Source organism: Euwallacea similis, chromosome 7 (assembly GCF_039881205.1).
Source record: "Euwallacea similis isolate ESF13 chromosome 7, ESF131.1, whole genome shotgun sequence".
NCBI classification, from domain to species: domain Eukaryota; kingdom Metazoa; phylum Arthropoda; class Insecta; order Coleoptera; family Curculionidae; genus Euwallacea; species Euwallacea similis.
In genome coordinates this window covers 4115886-4135203 of record NC_089615.1, presented here as the reverse complement: position 1 = coordinate 4135203, position 19318 = coordinate 4115886, and the positions used below count along the sequence as shown (strand labels likewise).

General features: G+C 34.9%; 1 protein-coding gene across 15 annotated transcripts in view; it reads right to left on the bottom strand.

Annotated features, from left to right (window-relative positions):
* The window catches only part of dnc (phosphodiesterase dunce), a 338757-nt gene that overhangs the window by 64746 nt on the left and 254693 nt on the right, over positions 1–19318 (bottom strand). For all 15 annotated transcript variants that reach the window (XM_066391533.1, XM_066391535.1, XM_066391541.1 and 12 more), the window contains 3 exons: positions 9584–9685; positions 7740–7804; positions 6701–6813 (listed from right to left, as the gene is read on the bottom strand). In XM_066391533.1, coding sequence (XP_066247630.1) covers positions 6701–6813; positions 7740–7804; positions 9584–9685 — 280 coding nt within the window. The remainder of the gene's footprint in view (positions 1–6700; positions 6814–7739; positions 7805–9583; positions 9686–19318) is intronic.

The following is a 19318-nucleotide window of genomic DNA, read 5'->3' as shown; positions in this document are numbered from 1 at the left end:
TCAAAAATGATGAGGTTTTAGACAAACTTTAAAAGGAAATAAAAATTTTAGAATTAAATTTGCTATTAAATGATATTGTCAATTTGTTAGTTGCTTTACAGATAAAAAAATCTCAATTCTTTAAACCTCACCTTATCCCTAATCCAAGCCTTATTGAGCATGTATCGATTTCATATTTCAACCAATTGAAGATATTGATAAGAATAAAATGTTTTCCAAATTTGGTTGCGCTGTGATGATGCATTACCGAAATATGCCGTTTTTTAAAAAATTATAAGGCAACTTCAATATCTACATATCTATTCAATATATCCTCAACTATCAATCATGAAAAAAAAATTCAATAAATCGTGACATTTTTAGGTCCCCTATACATACGTTCTGTGTCGGTTCTTTTATGACTTACCCTTTAAATACCTTGTGAACCAATATCTTCATATACCCGAATCCGACACGTTTCAGAGAGATGTTTTTTTTTTAATCACAGTTATCATTGAAAAAATAAAAACTATACTTATAAGCGACATTTTGTGTAAAAAATAATAAATCACATCCCACACAAGGTTGCAAATGATGGTTGTTTTTAGAATAAAGTCGGAAGTTCGTTGATGTATTTCGATTGGATATAAAAATTCGATGTTTACCTCGTTCCTTCATTCTCTGCCTCAAAAATCGTATAAATATTTAATCTACAGAGAAGGTTTTCCTCTATTTATTAAAGATGGCAATCAGGACAAGAAGAAAAATAACTCATTGGTTTAAAATGTGGCATTGACTTAACTATGTAACTTGAAGACTACTTTGAAACCTGTAATCCACCTAATGGCCTCACATATCCACATTTCCCTGGATTGGCAAACACACTGATAGTTACCAAACTATACAGACCGCAGAACAGGTACTTTAAGTTATTGGCTAAAAGGATGTTGAACAGAAACCCAGATTTTGCTGGAAACCTTGCTTTCGCCTTATTGGAAATAGTCGATTTGATCAGAAGTAGGTCGAAACGCAAGGTTATTCAGGATAATAAATGGGGATATCGGTTTTATTGTTTGAACGTACAGGGTTATCTAAACAACCTTCCAGTTTTACAATACGATGGGTATACTATTTGGATAACCCTGTTTGGATTTTACCTGGCCGTTATAAAAATAGATACTCAATACCTCAAAATGGGAGACAAATGTGAAATCAGTCCGTCAACTTGTTGAAAAAGTGCAATCGTATTTCTTGGAGTGGAAGAAGCATGGCGGAAAATTACGTTACCAGGGTGTCGAAGATGAAAAGTCGTGAAAACTTTATTGAGTGATCAGTTTTTGCATTTGCGAGTTTTATGGTCGTTGCCAGCTTGAATGGCTATTTGGAGGGGATAGAAATCGACAGTGGTAAAGTGGCAAAAGTCAGACCCAAACTAACTCTAACAATAGATTCTTGCTTCGTTGTATGCACACATTAAGGAAACAAGCAGTGCAGAAGAATTGTGGGATAAACTGAAATCGCTGTTTCACGATTCCGGTTTTATAGAGCGCCTTACTTTGTTGCAGAATCTTATTTCCATGAGATTGAATTATTTTGATTCGCTGTCCACATACATATGTGAGTCAACTAGGTAAAAACGGGCGGAGAGAAGATTTACCGCCCTAAGCGTGTGCTACTCAGTATTCGCAACAGTCCGTTTTTTTTTGGAAAAAAGTATCGCGTTATAGAGCGGAATAAAATACGATTTTTTTTAGATGAGATTTTGCTGCGTGTACTACAGGAGAATTCGAAACTCGTTTTTCATTTATTCAGCTTCGCCCTCTCTTACCCTTTCCAAGATCCCGCTGACGTTCGTTTTTACGTGGGCCACCCTGTACGCGTGTGCTAAGAGATATACCTTCACTAACATAACTCGCTTTGTGTTTGTGTATTCTCGTAGAATTTAGACCGATTTTGTCAAATTGAAAGAAAATGCTTTCAAATGTTTTAAACATTTTAGAAAAAAGCCAAAATGTCTGTTAATTTTCTAGCTTTTGAAACAATAAACTGTGGAGACACAATAGCCATTTTTAAAACTAGGTTAAATCCTTAGTAAAACATGTAAAAAGACCTTCCAGTTGAAGACTATTTGACATCTTTACGACCCATTGTGTTATTGCCTGCACCCCATAAAGATAAGTGCGTTTTTAATATCCCAATAAAACTACATTGTTTTCGCTGTAACACTATCCAGCAGATTTTCATTCACTTTACTGAGCGGGCTAGAAATACCTCAATAAATAACAGTGTTGTTTTTCATTAGAACTTCTGATACGCAGTCTTACTTCCACGCTCATTAGATTCTAGAGCTATTATATGAGAAAAACAATGATAGATTAGCCGAAAATCCCGAGTTCGTTCACTCATTTCGGAAAACCAGATCAACAGGGTTGTAAATTACCCGTCTGTCAGGCGCACCTTAAGAGTTAATTTTGTTGTTCGAAAGCTGAATTCCTTCCCGTTTTTATCATTTAATCTGCGATTTATAAAATTTCCTCAAAGTTTATGATTTATCTGCAAAGTTTAACTTTTACAACGACTACATGAAATAGTTGGAGGATACACTAATTAATTTACAGCATTGTTTTCTGCTGTAATTAATTGCTGAAATTATCTAACACATGTTTCAGTGTTATCTCATTCAGTAGAGATTATTTTAGTTTAAAAGGAGGCGGTTATGTAACAGTTAAGATAATTAAGTATATTATATTGAGAAGCTTATAATATTAGGTTCGACCTAGTTTTCGAAAACTTGGCAGAAAACAAAACTGGCGGGGCCTCGATGGTATCAAAGTGTCCAAACTTAGTTCTAGGGTGAAATTATTCCGTTTAACTATAATTCATAGGTTTAACAAAGAAGGAAAATTGTGTAACACACATGTCAACCAAGGATGTCAAAGTAGAATAATGAACAGAAATTCAGATAGTTTAGAATCTACGAGAAATGTCATTCGCATTCATCGCGCTAGGGGTGCATAGACGATAAAGAACCATATGACACTTTGAGCTAAATATCTCACAACTTGTAGGAGTTAGTAGGAAGAAATGGAAATAAATAAAATTGCCATACCCTGTACTACAAAAATACTCGGTCTGCCATTTGGTCAAGTCTTAGTACAAAGTGGACCACCCTGTAACAAGTGGTGACGTAAATAAAACACAATTATTGGACAAGCACGATCTTGAACGTACTGAACTTACACCTCTGAATATATATTCACCTGTTTTTTGTATATTTTGAAACTAAATGATATTTGCGGTTTTCGATTTAGAAAAAAATCAGTGGCGAAATATGTCCTATCGGTTGAACCGTTTTAGCTTTGATATTGTACTTTTTTTCAGTTCCACTTCTTCAAAACTTAATCTAAGAGGCCTCTAAGAATTCACAATAGCTCTTGGAAATTTCAGTTTTTAGTTTAATAATTTAACTATAACTAGAGAAACAAAAGTTTGAGATTAGTTTTGAGAAATAATCGTCTTAGTAAGCTCCGGGCTTTCAGATAAGAAATTGGAAAATTCGGGATTTTAATCAAGAATATTCAAGGACTCAAACAGTGCAAACTCAATGGTATAACTTACACTAAAGGACTCGAAAATTCCAGTAAAATATTAACCAAAACTGCTTTATCCATTTCCAACCTTTTTAGGTACCGAGTAGGAGACTAATTCATGCTTCTTATAGTATGAATAGTTCTATTGATTCTGATGCGGCTGCGACAGAGTGAAAGCTTAGGCTCTTATTACCTTATACGTAATTTGTTGAAAAATCGTGGGATCTTTGTGAGAATTGAACAATTATTCAATGATGTCTTGAATGTGAAAGTGAAATTGCTAAAGCTTCTGTTACCCTTTTGAATCAAACTTTTTGGCATGAATCGTCTGTGTGATGAGCAACCATCGATTCAATATTTACATCCTTGCCTGTGACACCTTAAATCAACGAGTAATCTACGAAAATTTATAATTAAGCTGAAATTATGAATGGAATTTCCTAAGGTTATAAAGACGTTGATTTATCACATACATAATCTCGTTTTACTAGAAAACGTGATCTGCCATGTAAATTCAATAGACACGTTTGCATAAAAATATGAGACTGCTGATTGTGATTAATCTGGATGATTACTTGTAGGAATATTGAGGAATTAATTTTGAGCTTTAAGTTGCAGAAGAATCAAAGTTCAAGAGTATTACTATTAATATCCGATAACCTTGATGCAAAGTTTATGATGATGCATCCAAGCACAGGTCGCAACTGACCAAAAATGTAGCTCCACATGCACACGTTTCAGGACTGGAAACAAAGAAAGAATCAGAGGCCGACATCATTAAAAAATTATGCCAGAAATATGTAGACGTAAAATCTAAAGTTCACAGGGGTTATCTTCAGATTGCGCTTCTGTAAGAGACATAACAAAATATCAACCTTTATTATTAGAAGCACAATGCTTCATTTTCCTCCTGCATAATACGCTCTATACTTGGTTGTCTAGTTATACAAAAAGTATAACAAAGCATTCAAAAGCTGATTGAAAAACATTGGATTCCTTTGAAATCGAAGTCCTCCGATCCGAATAAATAGTTTATTCTAACCCCGATTTCCAAGCGATCTTGGGGAAATAATATTGTAATTTGTATAAAAATAAAAACACGCTTTTCAGATTAGGCCAACATACTCATGTAGAGCGTCACGTACGCACATGTTTACAGATTCCAGAGTATCGATAGAGCCTGACGAGAGAATTCGCACGATGGAGAATAACTGATTCTGCTATTCAAGTTGCCGCTATTTCTAATTTGCATTTTCTCCAAGCAATATAGTAGTCCACACCTTGTCGAGTTATTTCCACTTTTAAGATATAAAATGAAAAGAGAAATTTGCCTCCAGCATTGTGGCACGTACGCCATATTCCAGGTTTTTAAGTCAACAACGCATTAAATAATAAAACCCTATTATCGTCTAGCTAATATAAAACACACGAACTTTGCTCCTATTGTTAAGAGTTGTCCCAAACGTGGGTTGATTTATGTTGATATAATTAAGTCAAGTATGGCAATTCAAAATAGGTTGTCTTAAAACTGCTCTGTTCAAGGTCAGGATCGAGCTTGCAAAAATTTCCATGATCCGATCTTTTTACCTGCATATTTCTTTTTATTTACCTGAATACTGCGACTTACGAATGCATTCAGCAGGGTAAACAGCTGTGCAACCGGCAGACTTTAAACAGAAAGTAACATTAATGTTGTTATCGACTTTAAACAATTCTCTAATTGTTTATTTATTTATCTGGTTCATGAAATCTAAAAGACCTTACGCCAGGGCATTTGAATTCACTGCTCACCGTTGGAATCTTGTAGATTTCCACATTTTGATTTTGAACAAGACGCCGCTTAAAATTAAAAGAAAGCTCATCCCTTCCAGAAAATTAGTTCGAAAAATATAAGTTTCTTAAATTTCCTCAATTGATTTTTCAATTGCAATTTTCCCAATTGCCTTTATTTCCTTTCTTGGACTTTTTTCAAGCAAAAAAATTTTAATAATTATTTTACTATGCTTTCTCCTGCACAGAATGGTTCTTGTTAGAATTTTTATATTTTAAAAAGCCAAAAAAGTCAAACTACAATGTTATTCTTTGCGTATAAATCTGAACGTTGAACATACTATATTTGTAAAATATCACAATGTTTTTGTAAGCTTCGAAGTCGAAATGAATCCATTCGCAACGTTGTAACTAATACAGTGGACTATTAGCGAGCCCGAAAGCTGGTGTTTCATTTCAACGTCCCGTGTATACCCTTCGCTTCTTGTAAAGTATACAAAATAATTCATTAACGACCTCCATTAACGCATACTTTTTCATTAATGCATGGTGATGCAAATTCGATACATCGGCTGTGTTTACTCTTTGCATCCAGCCAATTGTAGCGTGATACATTCTTGTCACGTGAGCGATATGTTCAATTATGAGGGTTATTACTTTTAATATTAGGAGCTTTCGATCTTGCACGGAGCCGCTATTGCGGATTAAGCAAAAAGTCACTCTTTTCAATATTGAAATTGTTTATATTTTGACTGGTTTTCAAGAGCATTTTGCAGGACCTGTGTCTGCAACAGAAGAACTAAGTTTTGGGAATAAAGTCCGGAAAAAATAGATGAAAACTAATTTTCTGTTCAGGAGAGTCCATCACATTGAAAATCGATTTATACCTGCAGCTAATTTATGTGTATCCACCAATCTGTCAAGATTCCGAAACTGAAATGAACTGAAAAACGAGAAAAAATTCGCTTCTATTTTCTTATATGCATAGAGGGAAAATTCTCATTTCTATAATCTATAGTAGGTCGTTTTGAATTAGAAATTCGCACCGCGTGAAGACATTAACTCAGACAACGTTACATTTCCCACTTATCCAACTTCCCCAAACTTTTCTAACAGCTTTAGCTGGCGTGTAGCGAAGACCTTTCAAGTATTTGTTAGTTTCAATCCAATTATACTGCGAGTCAGGTTTTGCCTAAATAGATTTCAGAAAGTTTGTAACCTTAAATTGAATTTGCTCATAATGCGTGTATGCAATACTTCTGCCTCCCCCAAAATTTCACATTTATTATGGAACTGCCGGTTAATGTAACAAACCTGTTGATGTTGCATTTGCAAGGCTGTAACTCGTGTGGTTAACTTACCTTTAATGACGCCATATCTGATACAGATCGGTGTGTCTGAATAGTTTCCAATTGGTCCAGGCACCAATCGAGTTCCTCCATGGTTTCCATGGCTAGCTTCATGTAAGCCTCGTCTGAAAGGTCAGAAAAATGTAGATTTTTTCGACACGAACCAGAGATTGCCCGAACCATTCGAACCGCAGTTCGGACAAACAAGTGAAATCATTTTGGTTTGAGTGTATTTTTGGGTAAGCTTTTTATATTTTTAAACAGTGCGAAATGTAATTCCACCAAATTGTCCCATAAAGTACTCCTTCCCACCCACGAAGCCTCTTTTAGGTATGAAAATAGGAACATTATTTTTAATTTAAACTGTTTGAATGAATGTAGTCAAAAACTCAGTTTTTTAATCAGTCCCAAGTATCACATAGAACTACTTCCACGTGCAGCTAAACAGCGGTATACACTCTAGGGCCGTATAAATTTGTAAATAATCTAACACGAGAAGGGAGTTCAGAATTGCAAATGTGGCCTACTAATTAATACGAAGAGCCATCTATGTGTATAAACGGGATATATGCTAAATATTTGTGTTTTCGTTCGTTACACCAAAGGTGAAGAGTGTGCACGTGGGACGTGTAATGTACCGTGCAATCAGGTCATATCAAATTAAAAGGATTATGAATATTCCCACATACAAAAATTCCGTTTTAATGAAGAAGCGAATGCCAGCTGTTTACTAAAACAGCACAAGAGAGAATAATTAGCAGTGATAAATTGATTTAGGCAAATAACTCTCGTCCAGTGAAAGAACCAGAAAAAATCATTACATTAATGTGCCATCAACTGAAGCACCGCAAAGGACCGTACGATGGTGAGGGCTAAAGTGCCTGTTTCGAGCACATTAGCCCTCACCAGTTCAGCTCAGCTCCAGTCGATCACATACAATAGGGAAAATTTCGATTATTTTCTCTTTTTTGTTTTTTCTTTTTTGCAATTCAGCTGCAAACTGTGTGGGCATAACGTGTTATTTGGATGAAATGGAAGTGAGTATAATTACCTCCTGGATTTAAATTCCGAGGCTGGGGTGTGGTCACAGCAGCGGCTCCCGAAGATCGTCGAGACCTGTAAATAAAAACGCTTCATTTCGCCAAACCATATTGCATGAAACTTAATTAGGAAGTGATTACTAATAATCGTGTAATCCCCACGAGTAACTCGTTTGACACAACGATTATAATGCTCGTTCCTGGCAATGTTAGAACATGAATACATATTGAAATCCCATTCGCAATGCAGCAATCCGAACAATAAGCAGCGGCCCTTTGTGCTCATATCTCTTGACAATATAGTTTCTATCTCGAATACCGGATTCAGCCTCGTTGTGTTCCACATAGCCCGAACACATAGTTATTGAGTCATAATAATCGCGTTACCAAATGGATTAACGCTGTGCTACGAGTTTTCAAAAACTGCCTCTAGTTAATTTACCATCGAGATAGTTTACTGCTACCTAGCCACAAAATGAAATTGGAATTTGAAAACTCTCAACGCACATCTGCTTATAAATTCATTAATAATTTTCCCAACTAAAACATAAATCTCGGGCAATTTCCCCGTCGGTGCATAAAATCCCGAAGCAAGATCAAACTTCCTACGGAACGAACTTTTTCCACAAATTTCCATTAGGATAATTCCAGTTCCATTAGAAAATTTCAATAAGTAGAGGACTCTTCCTTTGCGGAACGAGGGAACTACTGATGTACTTGGCATTGTCTTTTCCACGTGAAACGGAAAATCGTGAACGGATTTTATGTAAATGACATTTATGCATGTAATGGAAGACCCTTGGGGCTTATGTGTAGGAAATGGCGAATAGAAAAAGAGAGGAAACATTTGCCAGACGAAAACGTTACAAGTTAATGTTTTAGTCGAATATATCGTTTAACCAAATTTTAAGAATTTTATTTAATTTATCGTTTGAAAATTATGCATTTTGAGAGAAATGAGAGATTGGTTTATGTGTTCAGAACTTGAGGCTCAATGAATAAAAAATTACGGTTTCTCCCCTTCTCAATTCGACAAAATTTTATCCCTACGTTTCCTATAACGATCTCAAGAGCCTGTCGAGATATAAAAATATTTATGTCAGCTTTGCTTATAAAAGGCTCTTTATGATTCAGTCTTGCGGCGATAAAGTGATTCATGCACGTATACTTGTAATCCCAGAAGAATAAGGCAGGCAACATATGTATTTAGTGTGGATCTAACAATAACTGAATACTGTCTGACATACGTAAATTTCTCTTAATAGGTGATATATTTTAGTGAGGCGTTTTGGAGGTATTTAAATTTTGACTGATCCATTAATAGCCTTACTCGCGACGTGAGCCGTAAACTCACTCGCCCCACGATACCTTACATTACGTACTTATTACATAAATAACTTTTTGATGAACTAATTTAATGCTTCATGCGGTAAAGAGGTATTAAAGAGGAGGGATCTTCTTTACATAGTATAATAATCTCCACCGCTGTTAGGGATATTGAGGTGTTTATACGGAAAAGCCCTTCGTTTTTTTTTCTAGAATTTGTTTTACTTCCTTCAAAAGTAAGCAATTAATATTTTTTAATGGGACACTCTATATATTTTTGGTTTCTAAGATCGCTGACAATGTCAATCGCTTCTGGAGATGTTGAGATTTTTATAAAATTAGCAGTTATGAATGTTTGCTAAGGTTTGCTTTATCTAACGATCTCAGTCAGATTTGGAGATATGTGCTGGAAAGTGTTTCATACACTTTTAGCTCGATCCATAACAACTTCTTATTTTAATTTTCATCATCATTAGAAAGTACAATCATTCTGCCTTACCGATATATCTAAAAGGAAATCAATACTTACTTGTTTGACGGTACATTTGTGAGACATTGAAAATTGTTGCGGACGCTTCGCAAACTGGCAAGAACTTGTGCGAAAGGGGTAACGATTAAGTCTTCTCCGTGGCTGAAACAAACAGAAAGCTGCATTAATACTTGAAAATCTTGGGCAAATCATGCATAAAACATTGTTTGGAAGCGGGCCATGCTGAGGACCTTTCTTTCTAAATTGATATGTTTTAAATTGGCAATAACATCAACCCACGCGAACCTCGTGCATTCTTAAGCAAAAATGTAACGAATTTAAATTCCGGAAATGTTGCCTTCCCCTCCTATCTCCCTCTTCGGACTGAATATACAAAAATTTTCCTTTCACATTTTATATGTTTTCAAAGGCCTTTAGTGCCCAAACGTCCAGAAGAAATAAAAGTATGTAATTCGTTATTTTTCCTTTCTTGATGCATCAAATAAATATGCCACGGCACGTGTAGGCTGAATGGCAATATTTCGCAGAAATAGATTCCGCTTAATATCTAATGAAAAGTTTCGTATAACCACCATCAAGCTTCTAATTCAATCTACCCTTCCCTTTTCCATCATCAAGTAGCCAGGCAGAACTAATTAAAACTACGCAGGGAGTGCATTGTACCTCTTTTGTAGCGATTTTGAATGAACCGTGGTGGATTATACGTCACCACTTGTTCCGATTCATACAATAATTAAAAAGAAAAACCCATTTGACGTAATATACTTGTTATTAATGGGGGAAAGCCCTGATCTTTTAGCTTTTATTGAACGTGGCTCGAGGACGTTGGCACGAAAGAAAAACTCAAAGGTTAATGATTCGGTATTTCTATTAAACCGAGGAAGTATTTTACCAGTAATGCAACAATAAAACTAAATTTTGTCGGTTTTAAGATAATAATAATTGTTATTAACATATCTCGTTTGTTATTATCACTGGAGGTGCCATAAAGTTTTGATTTATAGCTGCATAGGTAGTTATTAGCAGAAGGAGGCTTACAAATAAAAGAGGGCAAATTAAACGGAAAACGGATGTAATTTATTTTGTTGATTCTTGTTTTCAGATGGAAAAATGTTTTTCTATTTTGCAATTATTTTATTGCTACTAGTGCGTTTATCTCTGACCCTGGAAGCAGAAAAGGGGGCAATGACTCTTGCAAAAACTCTTCACTAATGAAAGTTCAAAGGATTTTTTTTCATATACATATGAACTTTAATGTAATAAAAAACATCAAAAGTTTAGCATTTTTAATAACGAAAAAGTGTTCTTGTTCTTTAAAAATGCCTTCACTAAAGGTAATCCTGCTCACTTTTATCAAGATGGATCAAGTTGATAAAGTTTTCATTAACTTTTTGGGATGTAAAAATATGAAAGCTTCACTGTTTTCCCGGATTTACGAAGAAAATTATCTACAGACATGGCACGTATGCTTGTAATAATATCAATGCCGACCAAATTACATGAATAAATCACATTTTTCAAAACTTGCAAATTATGGGAGATTTTTCTTTGAAAGTGTGCAAATATTTTCTAGGTGGATAAAGCTACCCAAAATTTGAGAATAGTATTGTTTTATACGGAAATGGCAAAAAGGCAAAGTTATCGAATATCATCAAAATGATTAGAAACATTGATTTAATCATAAGTTTGTTCTGAAAAATGAGCTGAAAAAGAAGGATTCTCTCGATCAGTTTATTTCTCATTTAATTGTATTATCTATGTATATTTATAGCTTACATATGTATGTTTATATATACAGTATATTTCACGACACTAGCGATATGAAGGAGTGTATGCTTCCGTTCACCTCCATTTATAATAAACATAGCGGAAATCAGCTGACGTACTGCATAAGTTCTGCAACATTTCCGACTTGCCTTTACACAGCCATGATTGTTGTTTAACGTTTGCTATCACATTTTTTTCAAATAATCTTTCTTAAGCATGAAACAAAATAAAATTCTAGAAATAAACAAAAAATCAAAAAACATTTGATCAATGGAAATTAAAATAAAAACCAAAACTAAATTAAATACTCAAATTGGCCCTCTTTTTGGGCATAACGGTAACCGAACCGGTCATAAAAATTCCGCCGCACGTTTGCATGGAATTTCAAATTTTAATTCGTAACTCATTGAAATTGTTAGTTCTATCATCCTCAAATCTGTAAATTGTAGATTTAATATAAACCCATACCAAAAAAGTCTACAAGAGTTAAATCAGGGGATCTTTCTGGCCACAAAATGTTACCCCATCCACTTATCATTTTGTTTCGAAAATGTCCCTCAAGACATTCTCTAATGGCATTGTGGGTGGGATAACCATCTTGCTGAAACTATACATTTCCTAATTTAACTCCTAATTGTTAGATTGCCGAAATAATTTGTGTCTGGAGTAGGTCGAGGTACCTCAATCCGTTCAAAGCATGTTTAATGAAAAACGGATCAATTATATGATTATCTAAAATATCTGCTCAGACATTAAGTTTTTAAGGATATTGGGTTCGTGTATTGTACATTTTGTGCAAATTTTCCCTTGACCAATAATGAATGATGGCTGGATTAGCGTGACCCAATAATGGAAAGGTCGATTCATCCATAAAAGGGATGTTTTTGATGAAATTTTCATCATTTGCCCTTTCCATCATTGTTTTACAAAAAAAACAGCCGTCTTCAGGAAAAATTTTGTTCATTTTTTGCACCTTGTATGAATTATACCTGTTTTTCCTCAAAACTCTGGGTGATTCCACGTGATACATCTAATTGGTTCGCTGTTTCCTTGAGGGACTGATCAGAATTTTCCTCATAATTGACACAAATCAAAATTTCCTGCTCTCACCTTTCATTATTATCTTGTGGGGGGCGTTTATGATGCAGGGGTTAAATATATTCAATCGTTTCGAAATTTTGAATGACACGACGCACTGTATCAGCATTAGTAACGGACTAATTATCAAAATTTACTAAAAAAACGAATGACAATCCCTTCTGAGAATTGTCCTGAATAAAATTGTTTGATTACGAAGGCTATTTTTAAAATTGCGAAAATTTTCATTTTATTATATTTTTATTCACTATTCTAACAATATGTGGAAGATAAAATTATTCCAAAGTTTCGATAGCAAGTGAAGAAAATACAATTCTATAAGTTCAAAAAAAATTACAAATACGATATCGATAATGATATGTATTATTTTTTTTAAATAAAGCAAGTCGATAACATTGCAGAACTCATGCAGTACGACAGCTGATGTCCACTATGTTTACTTCGTTTTTTATATACTATAAATGGAGGCGTGCGGAAGCATACACTCCTTCATATCGCTAGTATCGTGAAATATACTGTATACATAAATATATATTTCAGATATCTAGATATACTGGTTGTTCCAAATTAAGTGTTCACCATGGTTAACATTGTTATTAGTAGAAATAAGTGCTTAGTTGAAATTGGAAAGAGTTGTATTTTCTTGGGTTGGTTGCGATGGTGATACTAGAAATACAATTGAACAACGCGTTGTAAAGATAATAAAAAAAAAAGAAACTCATTTTTAGAACACTGTATATATTTATAAATGAAGTTAAAACTAGCTTAATTTTCTACAAAAGACCTTAGTAACTTGCTTTCTAAAATGAATATTTTTTAAGATATTGACCTTTTTCTGTTTCCAATATTAGCAGATCTACTGCGCCTCAATATCTGCTACAGCAGCAACAGCTTCAGCTTCCTAAGGAAGTCAGTTTTATCAGTAGGTGAGATTTTTTAGAAGTATACTATCTCTGATAGTAATGACAAAATAAGTTTAGAACAAAGTATGCTGCAAATACCTCCAGAACAGTTAGAGCAGAATACGAAAGAAAATTCACTCTAATGCAAAATGTACTAAAATTCAATTAGTGCCAAGTATACATGATTTTGCTGAAAATGGGGAAAAATGCATAAAACGTAATATTTGTTTAAAAACGAACCCGTATAACGGCCATTAGCGTTAATGGGATTAGAGTCGAAAAATTTTATCACATGCAGGTGACTCTACGCATCGAAAATAATTAGATTATATTCCATGGGTGACGAAAAAAGCACTGGCAAATAAATCTGAATTGTGTAGTTGCATTTTTAAATGGATATAGATGGACGCATCTAGGTATCAGTTAAAAAAAAAACATATTCACTAAGCGTGCAGCAAAACAAAAAGGGACATCTGATAATTGACTGCACATACATTTCCCTAATAACCATGCACGCAGCATAAAACGTCGATTATGATAAATAAAATGTCCTTAATAAAAAATTTTTCAAAATTTTTTTGAAACATCTCTGCAGCTGAACAGAATAGGTAAGGAAAGTGCTTAAAAATTAATCCTCTACCTTCATTATCCAATTGTATCATCCAAAATCTATTAATATAATCCAATATGTTGAAATAGCTGGCCCTTGATAACTTCGATACAATATCATTCAATGTTGGATTGTGAAAATGTACCCGCTTAATTGCTAAATTGAATTGTTTCGAGTCATTACATATTCTAATGTTTGTTGTTTTTTTTATGAGAATGAGAGTAATTATCCAGCGCGGTAGATGATTTGTTTTCCCAATTATATTTCGCTTTTCTATTCCTATTTTTTATCCCTTGACTTATTTTGATAGAATGTTTACTTGAAATACAACTCATCCCACTAAAGACATTTTTATATTAATTTTTCAACGACTTTATGAAGGCCACAGTCTTCCACTGTCATGTTTACATTATCAGTTAGCAAATGGAATTCCTTTATAACGGTAAGACCAAGAACGGAACATTTATGAGATTTTGATATAATAAATTTTACATCTTTACTTTCGCTATTGAAATGTTTTATTTTGGACTCGTAAATCTGTTATTGTAAGCTTGACTGTGAGAAACGTTTAGTTTTTTGAAACTTATCAACAATTCACCACCACTTATTTCTACTTCTCTATTGGCAAATTACCTAAAAATATACCTTCCCTCCATCTCTCTAACGTGTTTCTTCCTCAAATTATTGCATATACTCAATTCAACTGTTTATATCTACATAATTTTGTAAAATTAGTAAATTTAAACCACTGTTTAAATTTGCATCCGTTGGTTTGATACTTGGCAATAGGATCCGTCGAGTACCACATTCGTACGATCTTCGCTTTGCACGGCCCTTTGCTCAATACGTCTCTGTGGATGTTTGTGACCCACAGATGAATGTTGAGAACCAAATACCCTAAAGTAATAATACGGTTGAAAGGTATTTGGCCCTGCTCCTACTTTTTGGTTCTACTTGTTGGAAATAAATTTGGTTCGTTCTTCGGTGATAGCATCAGCTTTAGAAGCTGGACTTTGTCCCAACGTATTTCGTGCCACCAATCTTGTTAAGTCATTTACCGGACGTTTTATCCGCTTTTCTGTTTCTTTAAAAAAGTGCCACCTTTACATTCTCTTTTTGTGTTCGAAAAAAAGGGATATTGAGTAATTTTGTTTTCGTGATTCTTCAGTTACGCAGGTGCGTGACGTTTCATTAAATTTCATTTCAGTTCTAAACAACCAAAAATACTCGCATTTTTGGGTTTATTGTGTTTATTTCAAATCTGAAATCTGAAAAAACCAGTTTTGAATCTTTCAAAAAATGTGCCCATATCATCCAACAAGCAAGTGACCAGGCTTAAATCTGAGAGATTTGTAAATTTAAAATATTCATACTTTGAGCACACCGTTGTGCCATTAATCACGAATTAGAGCTCAATCTGAAATTTTATACAAGTAGTCCTGAAATCGCCAAGAATCCATGATATCCGTGAAATAACCTGCGCACCTTTCTCCTTTTTTCATTGATCTATGTCACCTCATAACATAAACGAGTGGCCAAGTCTGTGTTTCATACTCCTACACATCCATACTCAAGAATTTGATTTGTTGTAGCTTGCCTAGGTGGGATTACTCTAGTCCAATTTTGTAAAAGTATAGCTCTCATAATCGCTTGAACTATGTCTTTGATTCTATCTTTTGTGACCTCAATGACCTCTCCGTGCCTTTGCACGCCTGAGCAACGCAGAAATTCTCCAAAAATAATCAAATAAAAATCACGTATGAGAATTGCAGTTGCTCATGGAGAATTGAAGAAATCTGGTCTAGTCCTAAAATATAAAGATTAATCTAATCATGCCATTGGCCCAATCCCGTTTCTGAAGTTGTAGGGGATCTTGGGATTCATCCCAGCTCTGTCAGGATTAGGGAAATAAAAATTACTTCCACAGTTTAAGTTGACTTTCATTTATATTCTAGCATATTTTAAAAGGCATAAAATTCCTAAAAACTTTATAAAAAGACATAAATGGTTAAGCCGGTTTTAATCACATAAACGTGGAAAGTATAATCTTACTCCCTCTCAAAACCCTTCCTAATGTGACTCTTTGTGTTGGTCTACCAGATGATTTTAATATCTTGAACATTTAATTAACAAGTTCCAGACTAGAATGAAAACTTAGGTCACACATATTTCATAAATGGTTTTCAGAACCAGATGTTCAAAAAAGAAACGAAATTCATTGAATTTTCTCGACTTGAAGCCCTTATTTAAATTATCCATGCACTATCCTCCACGGTTGACCTTTACCGGTTTACGGTCCATTATCTCAAAAACTGAATTTACCAACTAATAATAATTATATCACAAACCAGCCTTAAAAGCAAACGCTCACAAACGTTAATGGTCATTATCAGACTTTCCACGACTAGACAATTTGAAGCCTCCCACGGTTTTCCGTTTTCTCCATTTACGTTTTAGTTTCTAGTTTGTGTTGTATAGGCCATATTGCCTGTTGTTATTGTTAAAAAAATTAGATAAGTTTTCTTTCGTGTCTGCCATCATTCATTAACAAGAAGCGAGGGTAGTTGTTGCTCCGGACGAGAGCTGTTGACCCCCAAAACTCTAGAGAATTTCGCTCATTAAAGTCAAACAACATTTCTTGTTTTTTTTTTAACTTCATCAAGAAGTTTTTTTCACCCTCTGGTTCATAAGAAGTTTGGCAACCATTCATTTATATTCATACAACATCATTGAAACTTTCAACTCAAGAACAAATGTTTTTTTATGAAATATGAATCATGGTACGCAAATTGGCAATGCCGTTTTCGTCAAACTGAACACGGAACCTTTTGTCGTGTCGTCATGGGTACGAAGATCCTCAAAAGGTCTTTTAGGATATAGAAGAGGACTCTTCAATTATTATAAGGTTAATAATAAGCTGTTTATTGTCTGTATAGCGTAGGCATGTTAGAGCTTATTTGGCTGTGAAGGACGTCATGTAGTGGGTGCATGCAATTTAGTCTAACCACCGTATTCAGCCATTATTGATCTGACTGTTAAATAATAAAACATAACCGCAAGTTAGAAGAAAGTTAGATAGACTAGGAGCGTGGGCATTATTTGGAGTTTTGATAGTTATTTTTATGTCAAGGGGGAAACAAAATGCTAGTTTTGCGCCCATGGTTGAAAATTCTTGCAAGAGATGTGCGAGGCGAAAAGTCAGTTTAATTATAGTTTTTTTACCTAGTAGAAGAACATGTAAAATAAAAAAATCACCAGATATACCGATATATATGCAGGATGTTTCAGAACTATAGGATCAAACTTCTAGGAATTGTTCAGTGTAACAATAAAAGACATCTGAGAATAAGAACCCGTGTTTGCAAATGTGTCTCTAGGGGGCATTACGATCCTTTAAGCCGGTTATGTGCAAAAATGTGTTTTATCGAGTTTTAGTACGTTTTATTTTAATTTGTTTGTACAAAATAATATTACAATCATTGCTCAAAATGTCGCCCTTGAACTTCGTTAATTCGGATAACATTGGATCGGCAAAGGTGGTCCAGTTTCGTTGCCTCCTAAGTCACCTGATCTACTACCGTTAGATTTTTTCTGTGGGGACATGTAAAGTCTCTCGTTTATGAAGCACCAGTGAAAACAGAGCAAGACCATTACTGCAGGATTTTAATTCGTTCAAAACTATTATCAAATTTTTAGCCAAGTCCGCAGAAACCATGTATGTTCGTCGTTTAAACACGTGCAATGAAGTTCAAGGACGACATTTTGAACAGTTACTGTAGTGTTATTTTGTATAAATAAATTAAAATGGAACGTACTACAACTGGATAAAAACATTTTTGCGCATAACTATTTTAAAGCATCATAAGGCCGTAACGCCTAAGAGAGATATTTGCGGACATTAGTTCTTATACTCAGATGTCTTCTATTGTTGCATTGAACAATCCCTAGAAGTTTGTTCCCATAGTTCTGAAATACCCTTATAATTTTTACATGCATTTACATAAGTGCATATATTAGCAGATATAGCGAAATCGCCTGTGTTGCTTAATAGATTTAAAGAGGATTTTTTTAAGTTTCCGTGTCGAGGCTTGCTTTTCACGCATTTTATACCACCTCTTGCTGCTGGTCGAGTACGCCTCTGGTTTAACATGCTGTTTATTAACAGAACATGCCGTTGGGAATATCAAAAATTAAATATAGAAAATACCTTTCCCAATACCACCTACACCCATTAGTATAACACCACTAAGCATTAAAACGAACAGTACAGAACTGACTGATAATTTATTTCAGCATATAAATAGAGCACTCTTATTGCCAGAAATAGACCTTTTTTCATTACGAGGTCTTCAGATTCCCCAGCTTTTCAAATTTAAAAATGCTACCCTTTAAAGAGCATCCGAGCCTCAAACCATCACTTCACCAGGCATGCAGAAGAAGCCCACAGGAAAGTTTCCCGGAAAAGCGATCCAGCGAGCGTTTTGTCCTGCTGCGAAATCGTTTTCCCCTGGTTGAAATTCCATGTAAATAGGAAATTGCTTCCTGCCGAGGAATAATGGCGCACGGTTGCATTTTAGATCGTTATATTAATGCCAGGCTCTTGTTAATATAGAGCCGACAAACGAGCTGAACTTTCATTTCATCACTACAGATGATTTCGAATATTACGACTCTAATTTATGCGGCACAGATGGGCTCTGCCCCGGAGTACACCCGGGCCCGGCGTGGCCTCATGAGCAGATCACCTCGAGAGATGAGCCATCAGTTACTTGTCAGTTACTAGTCAATAACTAGTCAGTTACTAGTCAGTAACTTCAGGAATCTGGATAGGCCAATCTGATCAGGCTCTAATCCCAAATTTTTGTCGTTCAAAAAATTTGAACTAGACGACAAAGCTGGAAATTGTGAAACCGGACATAGAAAGTTACTGTTTTTTAGTTTACTCGGCATACATAGAGATAAAGTGGTACCAAGTGTTTCTCCTATTTTTTGCGATTTGAAATGTGCATGTCTTATGCTCCAATATCTTCATATTCTATACCTATTTTACCATGCATAAGTACATTAGATCGCTTCGCTCCACTCTCAGTCTGTGAAAAAATATGCTAAAAATGTACCGATATTCTCAAGAAGTTTTCAATGTTGAAGCTGCCGAATAGCCGATAAAGATACCTTCATTTCTTCGTCTTTCATCACGTATAAACGGCCAACCGATAAGTTGTGAGAATGCAAGAAAATTGCCTCCTCTCATCCGTCATGTGCTCGGCAAGAGGAGGCCAATTTACACTGTCACGAAACGATTTGTATCTTGTCGGATATGGGCCGGGTCAAGACTGGTCTACATTTTGTTAAGTTCGGGCCGACTCGAATTCGGGTTGTGAATGTTTCGTCCATACT